The sequence below is a fragment of the Silurus aristotelis genome (genome assembly GCF_946808225.1).
Source record: "Silurus aristotelis genome assembly, chromosome: 21".
NCBI lineage: Eukaryota > Metazoa > Chordata > Actinopteri > Siluriformes > Siluridae > Silurus > Silurus aristotelis.
This window is the reverse complement of record NC_139594.1, coordinates 10,217,784-10,244,859: the sequence shown is the minus strand read 5'-3', so window position 1 is coordinate 10,244,859 and position 27,076 is coordinate 10,217,784. Positions and strand designations below refer to the sequence as shown.

Here is a 27,076-nt window from a genome sequence, read left to right as displayed (position 1 = left end):
GAAAGTTGGCAGCCTGCACGTGTCTTACCTTCACCACCATCTTCCATATGGATCAATTTTCTGTTCTGATTTCAAGTCTGGGCAAAATACTGAGTAGACACCAATCAGAAGCCTGTTTTATGAAGAAATCATGTCGATTTTGATACAGAATATGAAGCCATTTTCATCAACCCTCTCAAATACACAAAATTCTATTTTATATTCGAAATACATGCATCATAAATGCTGCCAATCCCTGAAAACAAAACTCTTGCTTATAAAATATTGTTTTCTTCAACAGTTTTATAAACAAGAAATACATTTTAAATATCTCATACAACATCGACAATTTTTGCACCGTGTCTGAACGCGCAGGAGAACACTACACATGCAGCAGCAATTTATCCAAACCCACCCATTTTCTACCATGTTTTTGTAGACACTGAAGGAAACCAGAGAACCTAGAGGAAACCTACAAAGGTACAACGAGAACCTGCACATACACCAGCCTGAGCTTAAGATGGAACCATGGAGTCTGGAGCTGTGAGGTGGCTTTGCCGTTACTTTGGCAAAAAATAAACTTATTTCAAGAGAGATCTCATTATTCAATGAACAGTAAAGAAAAATGATAGGTTGCTATTTTTGTGCATTTTTGTGTTGGTGAGGGAACTGATTTTTTTGGTTTTATATTAAATTTAAAACCATAAAACATAAAATGAAATGCATCACACCACTCAATTAAATAATCAAATAAAATAGCAAAAAAGTTCCATTTGTTCTTGAGTGCTTTATTGATTTTTTCTTTTTATGTCAGCTGACAGTCCAAACATTTCCACATATTTTCATTGTGCTCATAAGACCTGACTGATATACTGACTGACCAATAAAATCCAGCAAAACTAATGTGAGCATTTATGGAAAAAACAGTTACAGAAAATCAATAATGTTTCATTGTATATTCTATATTTAAAACAATTGACCCCAATCATTCTCACGAAATCATGAAACATTTTGATTTGAACACTGCTTCTTGTGGCAATGCGGAAATTAGACAGATATCTAAATGCTTGTTTCAGTGGCAGTTTTTTTTTTAGTGCTTTGATAAACCATTGGGTCAAAGTGATCAGTTACAAATTACACAAGTCCTTCACAAATCAATAATAATAAAAAAAAAAATAAGTATGAAATTCCCCAAAGTGGAAATAGTACCAAAAATGTAACAATAATACTAATCATACCAAAAGACTATTGTTTTTTTATTCTGGCTCTCAGGAATAGTGGTCAATCAATAAAGGGAAAACCCTCCAAATCATTGGACCATCTGCAGCCCAGAAAATAGAACTGGCATGAAATTACTTTCACTGTCAGTGTTCAGTTGTTTAATAAATGCATCAAACTAGAAAAGGTGAAACAGCACCACCTAAAGGTGATGAACTGACATTACACAACTGATTATTAGACCTATTAAGTACTGACTTTAGTCCAATCAGGTTACAAATCCTTAGTGTGGCTTTAGAAACAGTCAAATTCCTGAAACAAATTATTAAGTTATTAAAGCCTAATCTACTGCATAAAATGTTATTTTGCATTAAAAAACACATTGATTATTAAATGCATGTATAAAGTGAGAAGTACACCCTTTTATATTAGCTGATTGTTGGTGCCACCTTAAACAAGAACTTTGTGCAACAGCAAACATTAATGTGGGAAATAGAAAAAGGAGTAAAGTAATTAAATAGAACAAGAAAACAAACTCACATTCTGTACTTTGTATCGACAAAACACATACACAAACGCGAATTATATTTTTCCAGTAGCATCGCCACAGTTACACGTTTGCCGAAGAAAAGCTTTTAAGCCACGGATCTCAAAGGAAGATGCGGGTTTGGGAGCAGGGTTTGTGCTCAAGTCTTTTTTATAATCCTGAATTTTTTTAATTATTATACCATACTATACTATTATCCTTCAAACTAGAAAGACTCTAATAAATAGTTAAAATATTGCACTCATCAAAAAATGTGCCAAATATTTAAGATGTTAATTATGTTCGGAAAATAAAGGTGTGCTCAGTGAACGCATCTGGGTTTTTGTTATTTTTTAACACAAGAACCCATGCTTGAGAACCCTTGCTTTAAACGATTACAGCATAATAGAAGCAATGGCGAGATTATAATTTTATATTGTTATGACAGATGGACAGATTTAATGCATTGAATAAAAAAGAACTTGGCTTTCTCAAAAATTTCACAAAAATTCAGCCCTGAGTTTCTGTAGTTATACTTTGTTATAGCTGGTATATTTGTTATGTAAATGAAAGCTTTAAAACAATATTAAATGTAAATTGTGTTTTATCTATGTATTTATTCTTGTTGTGTTTAAAAGAAAATATTGTTGGATTGTATCGGTTAATACTCAAGCTTTCATCATATATCGCTTACGAAAAGCCAGTATAGAGCGACATCTATTATTACATAAGCATCAAACATAAATCAGATAAATAATTATTAGAAACAAGCACAGACATACTGAGAAGGTCAAGAAACTGTGGCTCTGCAACTGAAAAAAGGGAAAAAAATTCAGTCTAAATGGAAACTACTTGCAGGCGATTGGGAAAAAAAACAACAACAAAAAAAAAAAGAGTCTCGTTTTGGTTCAGTAACTTTTAGTATAGTGCAATAGAAATGTGCAGGTCACCTCTGACTGGATTCGCTTTGGTCGGTCTTGGTCTAGCTGTTCATGTATGTTATTTTATAAACAGGTGTATTTGGGTAAAAGAGGTTTAGCCGGTACAGTAAAGAAAGTCTTTAACTGTGGCTCTGTTGATAAATGGTTGAGCTGATTTTACAGGAATGTAGCTAGACAAGTACATCATTATGTAACTTCCTACAGGTGTTTAAAAGGTGACCAAAAATGTGTTTCAAGTAAAGACATGTCTAAATATATTTATTAGCATTTTCCTTATTTGTAAGTCCCTAAGTACAAAACTCTCCAATTAGTAACAGTGATAAAGAGGAATAAGCTGAAGTGCTTAAATGCAGTTTAAGTGCTTAAAGCTGTTTTCGTGCCCTTATGATGATGATGATAAAGTTCATTGTAGAACCGTGTTTTTTTTCGTGATCTGCTCTTACACATGATTCTCTGATTTACATCCTTGAAAACCATTTAATGTCTTGCATGGACACTCTGCCTTCAACGTGGTCACTGTTTGCTGCTTGCTCCGTTAGCTTTGTTTTTCGCTGGTTGTCTTCTTCTCTGGCGTAAAAGCTGGGAGTTGCTCGAGTGTCTTTCACCTCGGGAAGGAAAAAAGCAAACTGAGTCATTTACAGTGCAGGGCGTTTCAGTGGCAAAACACAAGAAGACAATTTCCTTTAAATGCTGTATGTCAAACTTTAAAAGTGTAAGTCAATCAATCAATCAATCAATCTTTATTTATCTAGCACCTATCATTTAGCAGGTAGAACCTAGGTGCTGAACAAAGTGAAGAGGCCATGTGCAAACTAGTAATGAAATTGAATTAACATAAAAGTAGTAAAATATACAATATCATAAAAAAAGAGGTAAATTGTAAGAACTTATGTCCAAGGGCTCATTTTAAAACTCTAACAAATGAACTGTGAATCGGGCTTATTTTTATGTATAAATGCACATGCGTAGTTTTGTTGCTGCGATTTTATGTTGTTCACATTAAGAGACGCATTTTGGACAACTACAAGCAGAAAACGTATGTCTGTGTGTGTGTGTGTGTATGTATGCATATATATATATATATATATATATATATATATATATATATATATAAAAAATGTGTGTGTGTATATATATATATATATATATATATATATATATATATATATATATATATATATATATATATATATATATATATATAATGTGTGTGTATATATATATATATATATAATGTGTGTGTATATATATATATATATATATATATATATATATACAGTGAGGAAAATAAGTATTTGAACACCCTGCTATTTTGCAAGTTCTCCCACTTAGAAATCATGGAGGGGTCTGAAATTGTCATCGTAGGTGCATGTCCACTATGAGAGACATAATCTAAAAAAAAAAATTCAGAAATCACAATGTATGATTTTTTAACTATTTATTTGTATGATACAGCTGCAAATAATTATTTGAACACCTGAGAAAGTCAATGTTAATATTTGGTACAGTAGCCTTTGTTTGCAATTACAGAGGTCAAACGTTTCCTGTAGTTTTTCACCAGGTTTGCACACACTGCAGGAGGGATTTTTGCCCACTCCTCCACACAGATCTTCTCTAGATCAGTCAGGTTTCTGGCCTGTCGCTGAGAAACACGGAGTTTGAGCTCCCTCCAAAGTTTCTCTATTGGGTTTAGGTCTGGAGACTGGCTAGGCCATGCCAGAACCATGATATGCTTCTTACAGAGCCACTCCTTGGTTATCCTGGCTGTGTGCTTCGGGTCATTGTCATGTTGGAAGACCCAGCCTCGACCCATCTTTAATGCTCTAACTGAGGGAAGGAGGTTGTTCCCTAAAATCTCACAATACATGGCCCCGGTCATCCTCTCCTTAATACAGTGCAGTCGCCCTGTCCCATGTGCAGAAAAACAGAATGATGCTACCACCCCCATGCTTCACAGTAGGGATGGTGTTCTTGGGATGGTACTCATCATTCTCCTTCCTCCAAACACGTTTAGTGGAATTTTGACCCAAAAGTTCTATTTTGGTCTCATCTGACCACATGACTTTCTCCCATGACTCCTATGGATCATCCAAATGGTCATTGGCAAACTTAAGACGTGCCTGGACATGTGCTGGTTTAAGCAGGGGAACCTTCCGTGCCATGCATGATTTCAAACCATGACGTCTTAGTGTATTACCAACAGTAACCTTGGAAACGGTGGTCCCAGCTCTTTTCAGGTCATTGACCAGCTCCTCCCGTGTAGTTCTGGGCTGATTTCTCACCTTTCTTAGGATCATTGAGACCCCACGAGGTGAGATCTTGCATGGAGCCCCAGTCCGAGGCAGATTGACAGTCATGTTTAGCTTCTTCCATTTTCTAATGATTGCTCCAACAGTGGACCTTTTTTCACCAAGCTGCTTGGCAATTTCCCCGTAGCCCTTTCCAGCCTTGTGGAGGTGTACAATTTTGTCTCTAGTGTCTTTGGACAGCTCTTTGGTCTTGGCCATGTTAGTAGTTGGATTCTTACTGATTGTATGGGGTGGACAGGTGTCTTTATGCAGCTAACGACCTCAAACAGGTGCATCTAATTTAGGATAATAAATGTAGTGGAGGTGGACATTTTAAAGGCAGACTAACAGGTCTTTGAGGGTCAGAATTCTAGCTGATTGACAGGTGTTCAAATACTTATTTGCAGCTGTATCATACAAATAAATAGCTTAAAAATCATATATTGTGATTTCTGGATTTTTTTTTTTAGATTATGTCTCTCACAGTGGACATGCACCTACGATGACCATTTAAGTGGGAGAACTTGCAAAATAGCAGGGTGTTCTAATACTTATTTTCCTCACTGTGTATATATATATATATATATATATATATATATATATATATATATATATATATATATATATATATATATCTCATGAAAATGTGAGAATTATTTAAACAGTAATAGGAATTAACAATGCATTATAGCACTAATCCCCGAATGCATATCCTGAAGTGTTACCTTTAACGCTGTCAGGAACGTAACCACAGGAGTCAAAACTGCTCTCATCACAATCGGACGTGCTCTGTAACTAAAATTAATCACACTACACATGAAGCAGACAATAACATCATCACAAACAGATACACAAGGTTTCACATTACAATACAAGCTGCTACAAATGAAATGTGTTTGTCAAATTCTTTTTGATTTGATTAATTTATTAAAAGCTATGACAGGCCAATGAATGGCGTGTATACAGACATTAAATGGATTAAGATTCTAACTGATTAACAGCAGGTAAGCGTAAGCATTTTACACTAATCTGTTTTTAATGGCTGCACCGCAGAGCTTTAACCTACTGTATGCCTCCCGCCATATTTCTGCTCATGCCACACCATCCCATACAGGCAGAGAGAGGTAATGAAGGCCTGCGAGTGAGAGAGTGAGAGAGAGAGAGAAAGAGAGAGAGAGAGAGAGAGAGAGAGAGAGAGAGAGAGAGAGAGAGAGAGCACCAAGTCTACTATGAATACTAGCAAATTGAAAACTGCCTTTAAAAATTGCATGATGTTTGTCATAAGTTTTACTGAAACAGATATAAAACCTCCTAATCTGTAGCTACTTACCACACACACAAGCCACAAGACCACATACATGATCTGGGTTTTAGAGAAGAGATCCTGGCCAAACTTAATACATGCCAGCGCTTCCAGGAAGGCAATAGCCCTGACAGAAAGGAGCAAAAACTCGTCTAAACATGCTGAAGAAATACAGTATTTACTTTACACCACCGTGGCGGGGAGCAGAATGTGCATCGTAAGAAGATTAGATTAGATTCAACTTTATTGTCATTGTGCAAGGTACATGTACAGAGCCAATGAAATGCAGTTAGCATCAAACCAGAAGTGCATAAGTGGCCTATTTACAATAAATAAATAGCAGTGTGATAAATAAGGGTATGGAGTCCATATGTACAGGGGTGAAGGTGAATAATGTACAGAAGGTGCAGAAGTTAATAATTACCTTAGGTAATAAATATATATACCTGTTCAAAGATTGTGCATAGATGTCGGGAGATGCTCAAATGACATGATATTGTTATGTACAAGTCTGAATGTTGTATGATACAGTATATACAGAATAAACATGTTTGGAATATACAGTAGTGTGGTGATAAGTAAGTTATGGATGGTGCAAAAATGCATAGTGGATAAGCAGTGGAAAAAAAACAAAAAACAAAGTGACAATGCAGTGGTGTATTTTGACATTGTATAATGATCAGCTGTTCGGTGCAGTAACAGCCACAGAAAAAAAAGCTATTCTTTAATCTTTAGTCTGAGGCACCTATAGCGTCTGAAGTTTCTGTACCAGCCTGACTTAGACAGCAATTCGACCTGTCAGGTTTATATTAACGCACTTGATACTTGATACCTAATACATTACCATTTTTAGAGTAATACGTTTCATACTGACTTGTATGATCGATGTTTTAAATAAACAAATAAAAAAAATGTGTGTAATCGTTAATATGGTGATGTTAATTTGCATTGTTTGGAAGGAGTCTTTAGTCTCAATCTTTCATTACAGTCAGCAGTAAATAGACAAAAGCTGTACTCACCCAAACACCCAACACTGAGTTCCAACCCTTTTACACTGAGTGTCCGTAAGGTAAGCATAGTACTGCCTGAACCAAAAACAGAAAATAAAATTCGAGATTTAAACTGGATATTACAACTGGATAAAAAAAACATATCCCGAAAGGCTGAAGCTGAAACTGATTAAACAGTAGGTCACACGTTTCCTGACTCACAAGCACTTAGAACACCATTTTATTAATACTGATGCCTGTGTGCCCAATAGCTTCTGGAGGTATAGACACATTGATAAATCAGTGAGAGTCATTTTTGAGGAAATTACCTTCATAAATATTTTTTTGCAAATTAAAAATACAGTAGATGCAAGTAATGGCTTATTTTTAAAATAGAGATCCAGAGAACAAATCGATGCCTTGTTGAGAACAACGAGGAAGAGAAATCGTTTAAAACGGTGGGTGTTATTTCTCACACTGGATTCAAATTTGTTGTAGGGCTGCTGCTATTGATTATTTCAGTAATCGAGTATTTTAACGAATATTCCATCTAATAATCGAGTAATCAGATAAGAATCACTTCTTTATTAAAGAGCAACACTAAATAAGGGAGAGAAAATAAAACAGATCTCTTAAAATGAACAAGTCATTTGTTCAATCCATTCAGTGCTTTTAATAGCCATATTATTTCATATTACATATTACAGTTACGTTTAAAAAATGTCCCTCTGCAGTTGCTTCATAAAGTAAGTTATGGGAAATTATTTGTTTAATGAAACTCAATTATTCTCACTCGTATTTATTTATTTATTAAATCTCGCACAGTATCGCGATGAAAGCTGCTTTTTGAACACGGTGTATATAAATAAAAATATAAAAATCTATTTAAAATTACTATAAAAACGTAAGCGCACTGTACTGAGTTTTCTTTATGTTTTAATTTGAAATGATTCCAAACTTTGGAAACTTTCAGTCAAGTTCTTAAGCCTGAATCTTCTCCTCGTCCCTCGCTGTTTCCTCCCCGTTCCTTCATTTTTAATTCTGCAGCGTCTTCTGTGTTACCTGTCCAGAGTGCTCCAAAGTATAGCGGGTGGTGCGTCAGTCATAATGGTCCGTGTGGAAACATGCTACATGTTTAGTTATATGGACAAACTAAAAAAAAAGTTCTGATGCAAATTAAATTGCCTTGATGATTTTTTTTTAAATCGAATTACTTCAGGAATTGAGCCCTAATTTGTTTTTTCACAAATCATGTGTAAGTGCATGTAGAGTCCCTGGTGGTCTAGTGGTTAGGATGCTGCGCTCTCAACGCTGCGGCCTGGGTTCGATCCCTGGTCAGGAAACCAACCCCAGCCATTAGGGTTGCACAAGCCTTAGTGCCGGTCCCAAGCCCGGATAAATGGGGAGGGTTGCGTTAGGAAGGGCATCCAGCGTATGTGCCAAATCATGTGCCAAATCAAACATGCGGCTGGTCCGCTGTGGCGACCCCTAATGGGAGAAGCCGAAATAACTTTTTTTTTTTTTTTTTTTTTTTTTTTATGTGTAAGTGCATGTACACAACGATTTTTTTATTAGTTTATAGTTTGATATTAGCTAAAAACTAAAAAAAGATAAAACTTTTTAAAAAAACAGGCTTTAAACATGGATTAGATCAGGCTTTACTTTGTGGCCTTGATTTATTTTTTGAAGAAAACGCTGTTTTGTTTCACTGTGTACTGTACTGTATACAGCCAGATTGAAAATTAACGCCTTCTTGACTTGATTCAGTGAATCCACTGTTTAGTGGAGCCTCGCATAAAACTGTACTGAGCATTTTGTAATGAAATGAATCATAAGAAACACTGTACCGCACAGTGGGGGCAGTGATGATCCCGATGAAGAGGATTCGACACCAGCTTAGGGGATGAGACGCCTGGAACACGAATATGTGCTTCAGGAAGAATGTGTTCAGTTCTGTAAGCTGTGGACAAGATCATGGATGTGTGAATCATCACAATACAATATTCGGTAACAACAATTTACAAATAATTAAAATGCTTTCCAATATTACAGCCATGAGGCTTCACCCACCTGCCAGATGATCATGAAGAGGTAAATCCCTGCCACTCTCTGGAAAGAAGATTTGGGGTCAAACCATCGCACGTAGGTCCAGCTGGCTGGAGTAAACTGGAGAACTGCACGCTTTAGCTTCCCTGTAGCACTGTGGATGTCTCTAAGCACATCGATACATGTGGGAACAAATCTATATTACATCTGTACTAACACACACAAATACACATGGGCACACAGAGATACAGACTCATAAATATATTAATTCATTCATTCATTCTTTAGTAACCACATTATCGAAGGATGTATCCAGAAATACTTGGTGTAAGGCTGGAGTTCTCACTGGAGAAGGGTACATGCACACGCACACATTTACACAATCAATCCCATCTAGAGCAATTTAAAGCTGCTGGTATACCTACTAGAGAATCGTCTATTTTGGTAGATGGGAGAAATCTAAAAGAACCCATAGGTACCCAAGGAGACAGAAGAAACATGAAGCTCTGCCCCTCCTAATTTAAATTCAACACTTTGAATCAGTGGATCAGCTCAATTTTGAGTGTCATGGCAAAGGCTGTGAATATTTATGTACATGAAATATATATATATATTTTTATTGTAATAAATTTGCAAAGATTTCAAACAAACTTCTTTCACATTGTCATTATGGGTTTGTAGAATTTTAAGAAGAATATTGAATTAAATCTATTTTGGAATAAGGCTGAAACATACTAACAAAATGTGGAAAAAGTGAAGCGCTGTGAATATTTTTCGGATGCACTGTAAGACTTACTTGATGCTGGCCCAGCGGTAAGCGCGCATCTCCAGAAACCTGCACACGGTCATGCCGAGCCAGATACCGCCTCCGTTACACAACAGGATGTCAAGAATGACCTGGTCCCACCAGCACTCGGCAAAGTTAGGAAGTAGGTGCATAAAGAATAACTGAAAGAGAACGAGTGAATAAATGAAAAGCATATATTTAATACATAGAACGGAGAAGTGTAACGGACAAGACTTTCTTTGTGTCTCAAACTACATCCATTAAAACTAATGAAGGTGCACTTTGTTGGAGTTTTGGTATTCTGTTCCCGTGCACAATTTCATAATACAGGTAGTCGTCGACTTACGACCACAATTGGGACCGACAAATCGGTCGTAACAGATTTGGTCAAAAGAAGAGTAGGCTAAATGTACAGTACTGTGAAATGATGCCGGAAGCTGGTAAAAAAATAATGTACGCCGCAGCTAGCGATTGTGGTCGTAAGTTGCATAGGTTGTAAGTCGACGACTACCTGTAAAAAGTAACTTTTCCTTATGAAGTTACTCAAATGATGTACCCTAATGCAGTGGCAATGGCTTTTGCAACCACAAAAGCAGAGCCAGAAGCTCCACAATTACTTATTACCTAATCCAAACCAAACATTACAAACTTTACTATAATTATTACTGAGCATTTATAGTTATTAGGGGTAAAAAAAAAAAAACCCAGCAAAACAGATGATAACCTGAGCAACGATGGAACTGAAATGAATGGACATTCAGAGTCACTCAGATGAGGTTGGGTTTCCTTTCAAGGTGTAATCCTTAGATATCTCAGCGAGTTTCACCTTGCCAGTGTTGCCACTGGTTAATTTATTTGGGATAAACTTATAGGGACTTTTAGGGATTTAATTTAATTGATAAAAAAAATAACTGTCCATATAAATGTGAAATACAAATATAAAATGTCAATTTGAACCTGGTTTATTCTTAACACATTTAAATATGTAAATTTGAATATGTATTTGAATAAATCGAATATTTTAGACTCGAACGAGCTTCAAAACACTCGCACTTTGCTGTTGTAGGGAATAAGAATAGCACTAATAAGGACGAGTGGAATGTTTCCAGTATCTTACTTGCCATAACATTGTGGTATTTTAACCATCGATCAATACAAAATAAAGAAATCAAGTTGTCTGGAAAAGACCTAACGTGTCAGATCACAACAGAATCGAATAGAACACTGTTTATAGGAAACTACAGAAAGCCATTTAAGGCTATTTCTGTCATACAACAGACATCTCATCTACAGCCATGTAAAAAAGAATACATAAACCGTACACGTTTATGTATTCTTATAAGTTTTGAGAACAAAGGAACATCTACGTGAGCCAACACATGAACTGTGGCTTGAAATGCCTTCTTTTTTCCTTCATTTTGTCCTAAGGGTATGCAAACTTTAAGGCGTATTTGAATCTTGGAACGGTTGCAGTGCACACAGCTTCTCAGTGGTGTTCATGTAGGATGTCGCCTGATTTGAACAAGGAGCTCTGCTACATATTCAGAGGAAACCATGTGGGTGAACTAAACTTGTACTGCCTGTACAACTGCTTGTGAGAATCTCAGCAGTGTAGATAAATGTACTGTATGTCAAGAATGTAGTGTTTAACAAATCAGCCTCTTTTGTTGAGATTTTTGTGGAGATGCAGTACAAACTAGTTTTCTGGAAGCGTTACGGTAGACCAACCCTTTTTGAGCATGCATCTGCAACTATGCATTGATTACTAAGGCAAACGTAGTACAACATACTTCTGGAGTTAATGGTTACTTATAACACTTTCCTGCAAAATGCTAATTTGGTTCACTGTAAAATCAGTTTCCTTTACAGCCTACTTATAGACAATAAGCAATAAGTAACGTTTGTGTTCGCACCTCTGTCAGTTCCCACGTGATGCTGATGGTCCAGCAGAGTCCGTAGCTGCGGATGAGCAGAGCTTTCATGGCCCAACCCCAGAAGTGCCCAAAGGCAAAAATGTCAAAGTGACTGAGGATGCGCTCCCACGTGATCACATGACAATTTACTGCATATTCCTGCACAATAAAAAAAGAAACAGTACAATGTATGTATAAAATGCTATTTAAATGTATAAATGTAGATCATGTTTTAAAACATGCATAATTCACCTCAAGTTTTGATGAAGATTGCAAGAAAAAACATTGATATGACTTTGAAGGAAGCTTGATCATTGCGAATTTCAAACATGATGCCTAAATGACTTGTGTTTCAGCAGGAAAAGTGACTCAAGCCATAGCCGCATTTAGATGCAAATAGCATTAGAACTTGTGCACATGAAATTACAAATGCACATTGAAGGGTTTGAGAAAAACCCCAAAGTACTGATTTACAGAGAGTTGGAAAACATGATCTGGCCATATGAGTCATCACTCACCATACTGTATCCTCAACCAGTGGGTAGTGTGTTGCGTACACCAAAATACACCACCCCAAAGTCATTTTGACACCTATATCACTTTCATGCTGTAGGGAAATTTGTGCTGCCATGGGTTGCACCACTAAATGGCAACATGTATTCATATTACTGTACCATATACCATATATATACACACATTTATTTATGACATCCTTTCTTTTTTTTCAGCTATAAAAAATAAATAAATAAACTCCACCCAAAAGATTTTTTTAATTAATAAACATTTGTTACAATATATCTCCCTTTGCAGTTTTATACGATGTTATAAGTTCTATTGCCTGTTTGTTTTAATAAGTAAAAAGCTTGAAAAGTAAGTCCGTGTTTGTGTGTGCGTGTGTGTATTGTTGAGATTGGAATGGCCGGACATCAATATGAATGGCTATGACTCCATGACTGTAAAACAATATCTTGTCTGGCTACCTGGCCATCAATATGAATGCCAACCCAATATCAATAGCCAAACATGTATAACAAAAACCTTTAATGGTCAGCAAGTCATTTCTATGCAGACTGTATGAATAAGAATAAATGGCCACCTGAGTTTAGCAGGTGGCTCTCAAACAGGAAGAGGGAGAAAATGATCAGACATAGTCTCAGATAAATGTTTGTAGGAATCTCATTTGTCAAAAAAATCTTCATAAAATTTGAAATATAAACTCATGAAACATGTGGCTTTCAACCCAGTACTTTCTAGATTGCTACATTACTGATTTCATGTATTTATATATGAAATAAAAAATAATGATGTTCAATGCAGGAAATGCAAATCCATGGCACGTCATCATCTATAACTTAATATCTTTTTTGAGCAATATTAACTTTTAATAATAAACAGTAAAGCTCAAAGTGTCTTCTTTCCAAAGATATCTAAATTGTGTATGTAGCCCACTTTTATCAGGAACTGTAACATTTAAATTCGGGTAGGGCTTAAGTCTTAAATCAGCACCAAATTCCGCCATGATGCACACATCCGGCAATTAAAACCGTCCGTGCGGAAACATAGCAAAAGTTCAGAGTATAGTTTCACGAAGAATAAACATACATTTGCAAAAAGCATCTATATTTGTCCATGCCCATGTTTATTAGAGTTTTAAAAACTTGAAAAGTATTCATTTAAAGGTACATTAAGATAAATTTGTGAAATTAAGTTGCGATAAATCGTGAGTTAATTCATGACAATAAATTAAATCATGATTAAGTAGTTTAAACGATTGACAGCCCTAATATATATATATAGATTATTATATTATTATATCTCACTTATTTATTTATTTATTTATTTATTTATTTATTTTACAGCTGATGTATGGAGATCCTGAATAGCAGACTACTGAATTCTTGCAGACACTATTTTAGCACGTTTGAGGAATGCTCCAACAGTATGCTTTGGCACACCTACACAACTGCAAAGGTCATAAAATTCATACATCAACAGAACATAGATACTGCCTATAATATTTGTTTATAAACACAAATTAATTAATCTGTGACTTACTCGACTATTTATCAGGTCAGTCTGTTTCTATCTGTGCAACCGAGAAACAGGCAAAGAAAATCACTACTGACCCTTCGCACCCTGGACACAACCTCTTTCAACTCCTTCCTTCTGGCAGGCGATACAGAACTCTGTTCACCAAAACTGCCAGACACAGGAACAGTTTCTTTCCTCAGGCAATCACCCTCATAAACAAATGACCTTAATTATATGCCCTGCCTCATATCTCTAGGTACTGCATTATCAGAACAGTCCGTCATCATGTTACACACGCTATTGCTGCTGTGTATCGTACAAAAGTTCTAAAGTGACCTCTTTAGCTTACTTACTTTTCTTACTGCTATTTGCACTACCATGCACTCTCACACTTTATGTACATTACTGATCTGCCGTATACTCTGTATATTGTGTTCTATTTAATACTTGCATTGTCTGTACTGTCTCGTATCGTCTGTCTTGTCTCGTATAATCTAAGCTAAATGTATAATGTTTTTTATGTCTGTACTTTTGAGAGTCACCAACAGCTAGAAACAAATTCCTTGTGTCAACACACTTGGCCAAAAAAAACCTGATTCTGATAATAGTAAATATTGCGAAAGCATGATAGCGACTTATTAGACATATAAATGTGCCACTTGTGTACAAGTGCACAGATGGACACAGCTAAATATTTACTCGAGTAGTTTTTCTATAGACGACTTGCTTATTTCAATAATTTCCTGATCAGCACTTTACTGAATCATTATGACAGGAGCAGCACTTATATTTTTAGATTTTTAGTCAAGTTAGGGTGTTTTCCACTTGCTTACTAGCTGTATACTTGAAGGAAAAACTGAAGTCCTGATGAAAGTGGTCTATTTCAGGCACACAATGCCCACAGCCACATCCACAGAGCACAAGAGCACACATTCAATAGATGGCTAAGCGAGAACTCTGTGTGAATCACAGTGTATGCTGTGACATTTGAAGTCATCAGATTCCCAATCCAGTAAAATTCTTCACCATCACAACACCTTGTAACTCTATTTGAAGATATATATATTGGAAGAATGGTGTTCTGTGCTCCAACACAGTTCCAGAGACTTGTAAAATGTTGTGCACAGAAACTGTATTGGTGGCACATTGTGTACCATCACGTTATTAACACGTTTTTTCACCTTTGTCACCTCGAAATGAGTGGCTGATGTGCTTTAGCTGCTATTGTGTGTCAAAAGACACAACTGCACTGAAGATCTTTTAAATAAACATACATTTACAAGGGTTGACACAAACACAAACAGATATGCAGATGATGAGATGTTGCTACAGTAAAGAGGGATTTTAGGTTAAATATACACACATATATACAGACAGTCCACTGTGCACAAATTAGTACAGAGGAAAGCAGCAACGGCAAGTGAAACTGATTAGTAAAATGATTTTCAGCAGGGGTGGCTTACTGTTAATTGTTAGAGATTGCCTTAAAAGCTGTGGAGGTCAGAATTTAGTTAACACTGCCAAAGTGCATCACGTGTATAGATATTAGCCATTACCTTAACACCACAATGGATTACAACAGTCCTGCTAAAAAAAAGAATCCCCTGTCACATGACAGCCGATGGCTTCCCAACTTCCTACTTGCTCAACAGGTTAATATTGTGCCATTAACCAAACAGCCATTACTAATATAAGTGCCCAATCACTTACCATAACATCTGCCTCAGTTGTCGCATAACGCAGATTGGGGTCCAGCCAGTACATCAAGAGCTTTACTTGGTCCCAGTTCAGGAAGATGAGGAACACCAAAAAAAGGAAGTAGAGGACACTGAGACCTGCAGAAAGGTGTCAATATTTGACCATTCAAAAATCCTAGTTAAATAATGCACCTGGGAAGTGAGACATGAAAGTGACCGTATGTTCACTTACCAAAAACCATGCGCCATATAGTTGGGTGTGGCCTGGTAAACGGCCCTGAAACAAGATACAAGCAATTCAAACAACAAAGACCTTATAACCAAGTTACCGATTAGCCAAAGCAATTCCAATGACTTCATACACATTAGAATAGTCACTACTTCACAGACTTAATAACTGTAATTTGTACATAACGAAAACAATCTATCAAGTCACAGTTTATAAAAATTGCAGGAATACTATACTGTAGGTGGAAAGTGAAAAGATCTCGAGGTGTACCGTTGGGGAAAGCCAGGACACTGATGATAAGGAAAAAGGAGACAACAAGGGCGAGGCCCACCCGCAGGTTATTGTCGTGATCTGCATCATTTCTGAAGAAAAAAATTATATATGTATTGAATTTTTAAAGAAATATATCCAGAACATCTGTCCAGTTTCTCATCAAAGGTAAAACCAGAAATGTCTTTCCTATATACATTGTTTTAAATGTCACTTTTTTCAATTTTTCAACAAATATAATATGACAAGATTATTTTGAAACATGACACCATAATCTATCCTGTGCATAACACATCAAGAGGTTTTTCCTAGGATTTGCAAAAAGTGTTCATACATTTTGAGTAAATTGCAATCACTGCAGTCAAAACACTGGTTTCAAAAGGCCATACTGCCATAAAGATCATGACTTCACGTTACACTCAATGCATACATTTTAAATGAAAGTTGATTTATTATATTTATGAACAAAATATGTTCACCAAAATTAAAAAAAAACTTGTAAATTGAGCATTCATGTAGTCACTTTACACGTCCATGGTCAATCAACTTACGCATTCCTTACGCACAATGAAATGTATTACTGCAGTGCATTTTTTGTTAAAAAGCACATGATGTGATGGTCAGATGCAAATCTTTTGACCATATGTTCTGGTTTCCACTACTCCTTTTTGATACCTTGTCTATTTTATTTCATTGCACCTATTGTATTTTATTCATGAAGATATAGTGTAGGTTGTGCATTTGTGCACTAAAGCCTCAACTAAAACCTTCCTTCATATGCACATGTCTGGAAATACTATTTCATGATAAGTTAATCTGCATAGGCTTGACATCTCCATCAGACTCATAAGCACAGCCATGCCTGGTGTTGGATCTCAGACAGCCTACCTGGTGAACGCAAAGTACATAATACTGATTACGGTGAACGTCAGTAACGTGATGGTGTGAGGTTTGTAGAAGAACTCTATGGTGATATCCTCCACTTGCTGCTCGTTTATCATCCGGAAATGAAGCCTGTAATGGACATCGTCTTTGCTGAGAGTCTGGGAGCCTGGTGAAGATGCCATGGTGAGAAGAAAAAAGCTGGCGAGAAATGAAACCGTTGATATATTGTGCAAGGTGGAACTTTAGAAAGTTTGCTTCCCGTCGTGAAGTTGGTGTGAATGGGGCTGATGAGTGGCCGCTCGTGAAGTTGTCGTATACGAATTCGGCGATTCCTATTGGCTGATGTTACTTCCGCGATTGTAACGCGCGTTCCTATTGGCTGAGCTCAGTTGGGCAGAGGCTCCAAATAACTCAATGAGAGGCGCATTGAATAGGTATAGGATCTACCTGGGACTACCTGCGGTGTATCAGACATGACATGACATGAAATAAAAATAAATAAATAAATAAATAAATAAATAAATAAATAAATAAATAAATATAATCTAATAACATTTAATTTCATCCAACATAAAAAAGAAAAAATATATATATAAAATATATATATTTATTCAATTCGGTCACATCATGCTTCACACCCAGATGTGTTTCTTCAAACTGTTCTTCCTCACACTTGTATAGAATGACTTTGTATTTTATAGCATTAAGGTTTCCCTTCACTAGAGCTTAAAAGCCCAAACCTGTTCCAGCATAACAATTCCCCTGTACATAAAATGAGTTCGATGAATACATGGAGTTCAGAGTGGAATATCTCGAGTGGCCTGACAGAGCCAACACTTTAACTCCACTTAACACTGGGATGAACTAGAAAACAAACAACACTTGGCCGCCTTGCCTGAAATCAGTGCTAAATTCCTTGTGCTTTGTGATAATTGGTAGGTAAGTAAATTATTTTGCAGGTAAGTTGTTGTGGGGTGAATAGACATACAGTGAGGAAAATAAGTATTTGAACACCCTGCTATTTTGCAAGTTCTCCCACTTAGAAATCATGGAGGGGTCTGAAATTGTCATCGTAGGTGCTTGTCCACTGTGAGAGACATAATCTAAAAAAAAAAATGCAGATTTCACAATATATGATTTTTAAACTATTTATTTGTATGATACAGCTGCAAATAGGTATTTGAACACCTGTCTATCAACTAGAATTCTGATCCTCAAAGACCTGTTAGTCTGCCTTTAAAATGTCCACCTACACTACATTTATTATCCTAAATTAGATGCACCTGTTTGAGGTCGTTAGCTGCATAAAGACACCTGTACACCCCATACAATCAGTAAGAATCCAACTACTAACATGGCCAAGACCAAAGAGCTGTCCAAAGACACTAGAGACAAAATTGTACACCTCCACAAGGCTGAAAAGGGCTACAGAGAAATTGCCAAGCAGCTTGCTGAAAAAAGGTCCACTGTTGGAGCAATCATTAGAAAATGGAAGAAGGTAAACATGACTGTCAATCTCACTCGGACTGGGGCTCCATGCAAGATCTCACCTCGTGGGGTCTCAATGATCCTAAGAAAGGTGAGAAATCAGCCCAGAACTACACGGGAGGAGCTGGTCAATGACCTGAAAAGAGCTGGGTTCCAAGGTTACTGTTGGTAATACACTAAGGACTCATGGTTTGAAATCATGCATGGCACGGAAGGTTCCCCTGCTTAAACCAGCACATGTCCAGGCACGTCTTAAGTTTGCCAATGACCATTTGGATGATCCAGAGGAGTCATGGGAGAAAGTCATGTGGTCAGAGGAGACCAAAATAGAACTTTTGGGTCATAATTCCACTAAACATGTTTGGAAGAAGAAGAATGATGAGTACCATCCTAAGAACACCATCCCTACTGTGAAGCATGGGGATGGTAGCATCATGCTTTGGGGGTGTTTTTCTGCACATGGGACAGGGCGACTGCACTGTATTAAGGAGAGTATGACCAGGGCCATGAATTGCGAGATTTTGGGGAACAACCTCCTTCCCTCAGTTAGAGCATTGAAGATGGGTCGAGGCTGGGTCTTCCAACATGACAATGACCCGAAGCACACAGCCAGGATAACCAAGGAGTGGCTCTGTAAGAAGCATATCAAGGTTCTGGCGTGGCCTAGCCAGTCTCCAGACCTAAACCCAATAGAGAATCTTTGGAGGGAGCTCAAACTCCATGTTTCTCATCGACAGGCCAGAAACCTGACTGATCTAGAGAAGATCTGTGTGGAGGAGTGGGCCAAAATCCCTCCTGCAGTGTGTGCAAACCTGGTGAAAAACTACAGGAAACGTTTGACCTCTGTAATTGCAAACAAAGGCTACTGTACCAAATATTAACATTGACTTTCTCAGGTGTTCAAATACTTATTTGCAGCTGTATCATACAAATAAATAGTAAAAAAAAACATACATTGTGTTTCCTGGATTTTTCTTTTTTTAGATTATGTCTCTCACAGTGGACATGCACCTACAATGACAATTTCAGACCCCTCCATGATTTCTAAGTGGGAGAACTTGCAAAATAGCAGGGTGTTCAAATACTTATTTTCCTCACTGTATGCTCTGTGCTCGTCTTTCTGCCACTGATCTTAGGCTGTCCAGCTCTGAGCCCACAACTGAGCTTGCCTTCCTCACCAGCTTGTCCAGATGTTAGGTGTCCTTCTTCTTGATTTAACAAGCAACAAGGCACTCAAAACTCTCGGTACAATGACACTGTACATAAAACCTCCTGAAACTTCCTGAAACATAAAACCTTCTAAAACATGAGGTAGCTCCTAACTGTTCCTCATTATCTACACAATGCACCTGTCTGATACAACATAAAACAATGTGTCTGTACCAAAAACCTTTTGAATATCAAAGGGCTTAAAGTACTTGAAATCATGAGAAACAAGAACATCATACACTGAAAATGAAGTGCGCTTTAAATTCTTCATCAAAGGCTGTAAACGATGCGGTTGCCTGGCATAAGATGAGTATCTTGTCAATCACAATGTACTAAATGCTGATAACCCATTTGTGAGTTCCACAGGCAAGGAGGTATGGATGGCTATGCTGTTTCCTACATTATCAGTTTTTTGTCATGTTGATCAAAATATATTATACTGGTTTTACCTAAACAGTCTAGCAGTTTTTCTCAATTGCTTTGGAGAATTTCCTGATTCATCTTTAATATTTGGAGGAAAAAAGTGCATTCTCAAAACAATTTGTTCAAACAGCACAATACATTAGATTTCTTGCAAAAGCCTGTACTTTTCTCAAAATCCTTAGTTCATCTCTCAAAAGAAAAAATATTTGTGTCATCATTCACAAACAAGAGCATTCAAATGTTTGCTGAAGGAACACTTTGGTCAAAATGTTTTAAATAGAAGGCAGCAAAGACCCACAGGGACCATTATAGTTTCCATTAAAAACATTTAAATTTATATTACAACCATTTCCAGTTCTATTAGTGGTTTTCTTTTGGTTAGCAGGGATGTTACAACTGACCCCACTCTCCCCTTTTGCTCACACTTGGACCCTGAGCACCAAAGTGTTGATTTTAATTGGTTTTTTTTTTTTTTTTTTTTTTTTTTTTTTAAGTATTGTATTAAAGAGAGTTAAATGGACTTGTAAATGAGCAGCTGAAAGAACAGTTTTAGTTTAGGAAAAAAAAATAAATCAGTTGTTGCTGTGAGCATTCTCTCTATAGTCCATTGGAGCGTGCGTGTGTCTGGTGTGTGTGTATAATTATTCAGTATGCGGCAGTCTGCCACCGGAAAATCCAGCATGACCTCCGAAACACGGGTCAGATTTATTGTAGCAACGAGCCCTAGCAACTCTTCGAGTCCATGGCGACATCAGAGGCAGGACGTGATCTCGTGCACAGGAATGTGACATTTCCTCAACACCTTTTGAGCGACTTGTTGGTGGTAACAGGTAAAACACTTCAGCTTATGTTAAAGACGAACCATGGGCTGTGGAAGCTCCAGGATTGCAGTGGTGGAACCCACAAAACCGGGCAGCCCCGACATGACAAATGAGGTAGGTCGGTTTTTCATCACCTTTAATAACAGTATGAGCAGTAGGAGGATAGAGATATCTGGAGGAAAAAACTTTGGTAAGTATGAAATATGACTCTTCATAGGACGTGAGAGTTATTAATATTTTAATAGTCTGCCTTGACCAAGGGCCCAGTTACACTGTGTGTGACTCTGGTATTTTGTTAGTTCTTCTTTACAACCTGCTCACGCTTTGGGTTTAATAGGGTTTAATACTGAGCTGAACATTTATTCCATATGCAAGTTTAGTTCATTTGACTGTTAATAAGATACTATATAATTATATTTATGGCACTTGGTAGACGCTTTTATCCAGAGTGATTTTACAATTGTCTCATTTTTATACAACTAAGCGGTTGGGGGTTTAGGGCCTCACTCAGGAGCCCCAGCAGTGACAGCCTGATAGTACTATGATTGGAACTCACAAACTTCTGTACCATAAGTCCAACAACATAACCACTGAGCTACCAGATACTTCCCTGACTGTCTGGATTGTGTTCATCAATACTAATTAGTCCTATCCATGGTGTATTGTTTTTCTTGATTGGTCTTGATGGAGTTCCAGATCTGTTTTTACTCTGATCAGGATAAAGTGCTAACAGAAGATAAAAAATTTGTCAAACATTTCATATAAACATATATTTGATAAAGTCCCCCAACAATTGCCTTTCCATTATGCATTAAGTGAGTAGAAAGTTTTGTTCAGTACAAGGAAATATATTTGGTTTGAAAGACTGTTTTTAAAACATTTCAAACGTATCTACGGGAGATAAAATAAGGAATAAAATAAGGAATATATATTAATATTAATATATATATAAATGCTATTAAACAGTCATGATAAGCATTTCACTGCATGTCATAATCTGTACAGTTATGTTAGTGACAAATGCATTTGAATTTGGATCATTACCATGGATAAAATGATAAGCACATTTTCCTGTACTGAGAAAAAAACTTGAGAAGTTGTCATTGACAGCTTTGCATTCTTTTCAATATGCAGAAACATCGTTAACTTCACACACGATGCATGATCTTCACAAGATTTCACACTTACTCTGAATATTGGTGTACGAATTAATCAGTCACAGGTAACCATCCCGGTGTTCTGTTTGTGTAAACACACAGGCTGATCAGGTGCATGGAAGTCCTCGTGGCGACTCAGCCGTCTCTAAAAATACGACAGACAGCGGAGTTGTTCTGGAGGCAGGAGAGGCCATTGGTCTATCCAGGACAGTTAATAGGATTCTCCCACCACTACAAGGTATGAGGAAAAAAGTGGTCATCTTGTTTATAAGATAGTCAAAAAATTGGCTTTTTTAAAAGACAATATATTTTAGCATATTTGGCAACCACTTGTTTTCAAGGCACAAAGTCGTTCCAACTTTTAAGGGTTCCTTGCTTCCCACAAAGTATTAGGATTAGGGGAAATGTCAGCATCCCCTGAACACCTGGTTTAAAGAGTTACATATGTAATCTAAATATCCAGGACTTCAAATGACAGATTTTGGAACATTTTGCCTTTTGCATATTACCATCTCTTTTTTTTGTTGTACCTTAGCTCAGAGTCCAAGGCAAAGTCAGAGACCGGAGTCTAGTTTGATTCTGGAGCAGCTGCTGAGTCAAGGCATCATCCCAGCCAAAAGCAAAGTGACAGACAGTGGAGCAGCATATAGCATCATGGTCAGTGTGGCATGGTACAAACACGGTGTCCAGTTACTGTCTGTTGAAGTTACAAAATGGGTGTAATATGTCTGGTGTCATGCAGCTGGCTGACTCCAGGAGGAAGCCACCACCTCGCCTAGAGTCACTGAAGAGCCATAAAGAACAAGACGTCGCTAGAAAAGAAGACATCGATGAGAAGATGAGAAAAGTAGAAGAAAGGAGGAAGGTACAACAGAAATTAAATCCATAAAATTATATAAAAAATACATACAAAATATACAAATATAGATTAATATGATAGGCAAATGAAAAGAATATTGAATGATTTTTTTAGATTATAAAAGATAGCAGTGAAGATCAACTTTAATCAGAATGTAGTTTTACAGCAAAGCACATAATATTTGAAAGTACTCATATTTTCTATAATATAGGAAATGCTGAATTCAATTTAAAGGCTTTTCAAAATACTAAACACTAATAGATTGTACCAGTGCAAGTTTTATATTGTTTTATATTGATATTTCAAATCATTTTGTGGACCACAACTGCACATATTATTATTTATCGCTCAATACTTTAAATATAAACTATGATATATATGATCAATGATGGGGTTGTGTAGTGCAGCCCAATGCAAAGCAACAGAATATTTTACAGCAAGTGTTTTATTCACTTAACCACAGTAATTTTGCAGTACTGACATTTTTATTTATCAATGAATAACATCATACATTTTAAGATGATATTGTTATGATTATGGTTATATTTAATTTTCAGTTACTCTTTTGCCTATAGTTAAACCTGTGCCTCAGGCTGGCCACAATAAAAGGCCATTTTACAATGTGCAGTTTTATCACACAGCACAATGTCACAGATGTCGCAAGTTTTGAGTGAGCGTACGATTGGCATGCTGACTGCAGGAATGTCCACCAGAGCTGTTGCCCGGGAATTAAATGTTAATTTCTCTGCCATAAGCCGTCTCCAAAGGCGTTTCAGAGAATTTGGCAGTACATCCAACCGGCCTCACAACCACAGACCACATGTAACCACACCAGCCCAAGACCTCCACATCCAGCATCTTCACCTCCAAGATTGTCTGAGACCAGCCACCTGGACAGCTGCTGCAACAATCGGTTTGCATAACGAAAGAATTTCAGCTCAAACTGTCAGAAAGCGTCTCACTGAAGCTCATCTGCATGCTCATCGTCCTCAATGGGGTCTCGTCCTGACTGCAGTTCGTCTTCGTAACCGATTTGAGTGGGCAAATGCTCACATGCCGTTGCCGTCTGGCACTTTGGATAGGTGTTTTCTGCCTTATTTGTGTGAGGCAAATGGTGTCCACACCAGATACTGACTGGTTTTCGGACCCCCTGGACCCCCAATACAGCAAAACTGCACATTTTAGACTGGCCTTTTATTGTGGCCAGCCTGAGGCACACCTGTGCAATAATCATGCTGTCTAATCAGTATCTTGATATGCCACACCTGTGAGGTGGATGGATTATCTCAGCAAAGGAGAAGTGCTCACTAACAGATTTAGACAGATTTGTGAACAATATTTGAGAGAAATAGCCTTTTGTGTACATAAAAAAAAGTCTTAGATCATTGAGTTCAGCTCATGAAAAATGGGGGCAAAAACAAGTGTTGCGTTTATAATTTTGTTCAGTATCTATACCTTTGTGAATTTCCCTCCGAGATGTATCTATCGATCTGTATATGTGAACCTTCTACCCAGTTTATGCTATCACTTCCTTTTAGCAGTTATACATTACAACTTGCATTATAGCAGCTGTTCTTCACCACACTCTTCTTTTCTTTCCCTTAACAATGGATGCAGTGTTTTAGGAAAATGCAAAGCTCTTTCCATCTTCCCTACATAAAAGATCCATGACAATTACAAAACACAGATACTGCAAAAGAAACATTTTCTCACAGAAAAAAAAAACAATTACACACGTTTGAATCCCTTTGTTTGGAGTGGACACTCAACTTACTATAGATCAGCTAATATGTTGGATCAAGCCCAATATGAAACTGTGATCAGATTGGAGAATCCAACATATTTAATATTTTAGTATAATGTGTAGTCTGTAAATGGAATAATTAGCTGAGATTCTAAATATATAGCACATTAAATGAGTATATGTATGTGCGCAGATACGGGAAGAAGAGCTCCGAAACAGACTGAGACTTAAATCTGCACGGCCTCGTGGGGCAGCTCTTACTGGAGTTGGAGAAGAGAGCACCCCAGAGGTTGATTCTCCTTCATCTTCCCACATCCCAGCTACAGCCAAAGATCCTGCAATGGGCAGCAGTGGAGAAGAAGCAGCAGATCTACTCTTCTGCCAGCCGAACGACTCATTGGTTCAACAGAATGAAGTCTTTTAACCTGCGCCTGCTCTGCCCTCTAAGAAGACCATTACTCTAAATCTGGTCCAGCAGAGTTTATTTTTCTATCCAGATTTTATTTAGCTAAATAGGGGCACATAAATTAAGTATAGGAGTTAGCATACAGTTTTGCACTTGCACTTTATAATACTCTAGTTAGTGTTTGCAAACACTGGGCAGGGACCTCTTCAAAAAAGTTCAATTCAACATACAGTACATATATGTGTTTTGGCAGTACTCTAATGAAGATCAGTTTAAAGAAACAGTCGGATTTTTTTTTCTAACTCATCGCATGTATGCGAGTTTACCTCAGACGATACACCACATAGACAAAAGTATTTGGACACCTGACTTTTTTCAGCTATACAGTATACATTTTCACTTCACTTGATCTAAGTGACCCAAATCTATTCCAGCATGGCAATGCCACAAAGCAAACTCCATGAAGATATGCTTTACATGGTTCAGAGTAAAAAATCTTAAGTGGCTTACTATAGAGCTCGAACCTCAATCCAACTGAACACCTACAGCACCCCGGTTCTCCTCATCCTACATCAGTAGCTGACTTTACTAACACCCTTGTTAGTTGGCTGAATGAAGACAAAGCTCCATAATCACATTATAAAATGTAGTGAAACATTTTCACAGAAGAAGAGTGGAGGTTATTATAACAGTGAATAGAGACTGAATGTGGACTGGACTCTTTAAAAAGTATATAGGAATCTTATGGTGAGGTGTCCACAAACTTTTGTCCATATAGTGTACATGTTTCTGTGTAATAAGAAAAAAAGCCAATAGACTTGTTTATTTAGAACTCGCTTATAGGCAGCCATTGGGTCAGTTAGGATATTAATGTAAAACATAGTTGTGTGACCATCTGGGAAATTCTGTCACGTCACTAAGGCTGAATTTGGGAAAGTTGTGGGAAAAAATGTTCCATTCCAAAATCTATGCAGATAAAGATACAGTTTTTTAGCCTTTTTAAAATGACTGTTAATGGAATTAAGCCACTATTTATTTTGACTTGTAAGTGTGTAAGTATGTTCAAAGAAAATAACAGTAGAAAGGTATTTTTATACTTTTTTTATTATAGGGAAATTTGTTTAGATTAGTGTTCACAATAATATACTACAGATGATGTAAATGGTATTCATTTAAAAAGAAACTTCAAGTGTATTTTTGTAGTGTAACATTTTGTAGTGTATCAAATCAATATACAAAATGAAGCCAAATAGAAGAGTAGGTACGATTGACTTTTTTATATAAAGATATATAAGTTAAATAGTTGCCAAGAATACCTACTGCTTTCTGCTACAACTTATTTACAAACTCAAATATTTGTTATATTGATTTTTTTTCCTAGATAAATCATTCAACTGTAAAATCTCTCAACTGTAATATAAATATATATATATATATATATATATATATATATATATATATATATATATATATATATATATATATATATATATATATATATATATATATATATATATTACAGTTAAGAGATTTTTTTATGACATACAAGGATGCACAAAGTACATAAAAATACATATACTATTCTTATGCAAATACATCTGTAGGTTTGGTGTCATCTATAGCTTTCGTTCAATAATTCTGAACAAGGTAAACATGCACGATGGGCATAAACACTGGAATAGGGTTGTACAGGGTTCTTTAGTCCACAAGGTGGCACTATGTGTTCAAGTGTAGGTGATTTGCCATGCTGCTAAGCAGATTTTGTATGAGTAAATTTGTGAATTTTGAGAAGCGTATCTCACTCTAGGGGGAATAAAATGTTACCTGTTGCATTTGTGTATTTGTTTCATAAACTTGTGCTTGTGTT

At 36.8% G+C, this 27,076-nt stretch overlaps 2 protein-coding genes across 2 annotated transcripts; one reads left to right on the top strand and one right to left on the bottom strand.

Annotated features, from left to right (window-relative positions):
• Positions 1 to 751: 751 nt before the first annotated feature.
• Positions 752 to 17,418, bottom strand: ptdss1b (phosphatidylserine synthase 1b). The gene is made up of 13 exons (XM_083524074.1): positions 17,106 to 17,418; positions 16,218 to 16,309; positions 15,951 to 15,995; positions 15,732 to 15,856; positions 11,991 to 12,149; positions 10,087 to 10,238; positions 9,315 to 9,456; positions 9,092 to 9,204; positions 7,275 to 7,340; positions 6,283 to 6,382; positions 6,019 to 6,087; positions 5,678 to 5,747; positions 752 to 3,269 (listed from the first exon to the last, which is right to left on the bottom strand). Exons 1-13 carry the CDS (start codon positions 17,282 to 17,284, stop codon positions 3,178 to 3,180), a joined length of 1,404 nt encoding a protein of 467 aa, XP_083380200.1. The 5' UTR covers positions 17,285 to 17,418; the 3' UTR covers positions 752 to 3,177.
• Positions 17,419 to 20,958: 3,540 nt separating this feature from the next.
• Positions 20,959 to 26,824, top strand: stmnd1 (stathmin domain containing 1). Its single transcript, XM_083524115.1, has 7 exons — positions 20,959 to 21,157; positions 22,303 to 22,438; positions 22,736 to 22,857; positions 22,943 to 23,065; positions 24,997 to 25,388; positions 25,488 to 26,621; positions 26,732 to 26,824. Exons 1-5 carry the CDS (start codon positions 21,086 to 21,088, stop codon positions 25,225 to 25,227), a joined length of 684 nt encoding a protein of 227 aa, XP_083380241.1. The 5' UTR covers positions 20,959 to 21,085; the 3' UTR covers positions 25,228 to 25,388; positions 25,488 to 26,621; positions 26,732 to 26,824.
• Positions 26,825 to 27,076: the final 252 nt, after the last annotated feature.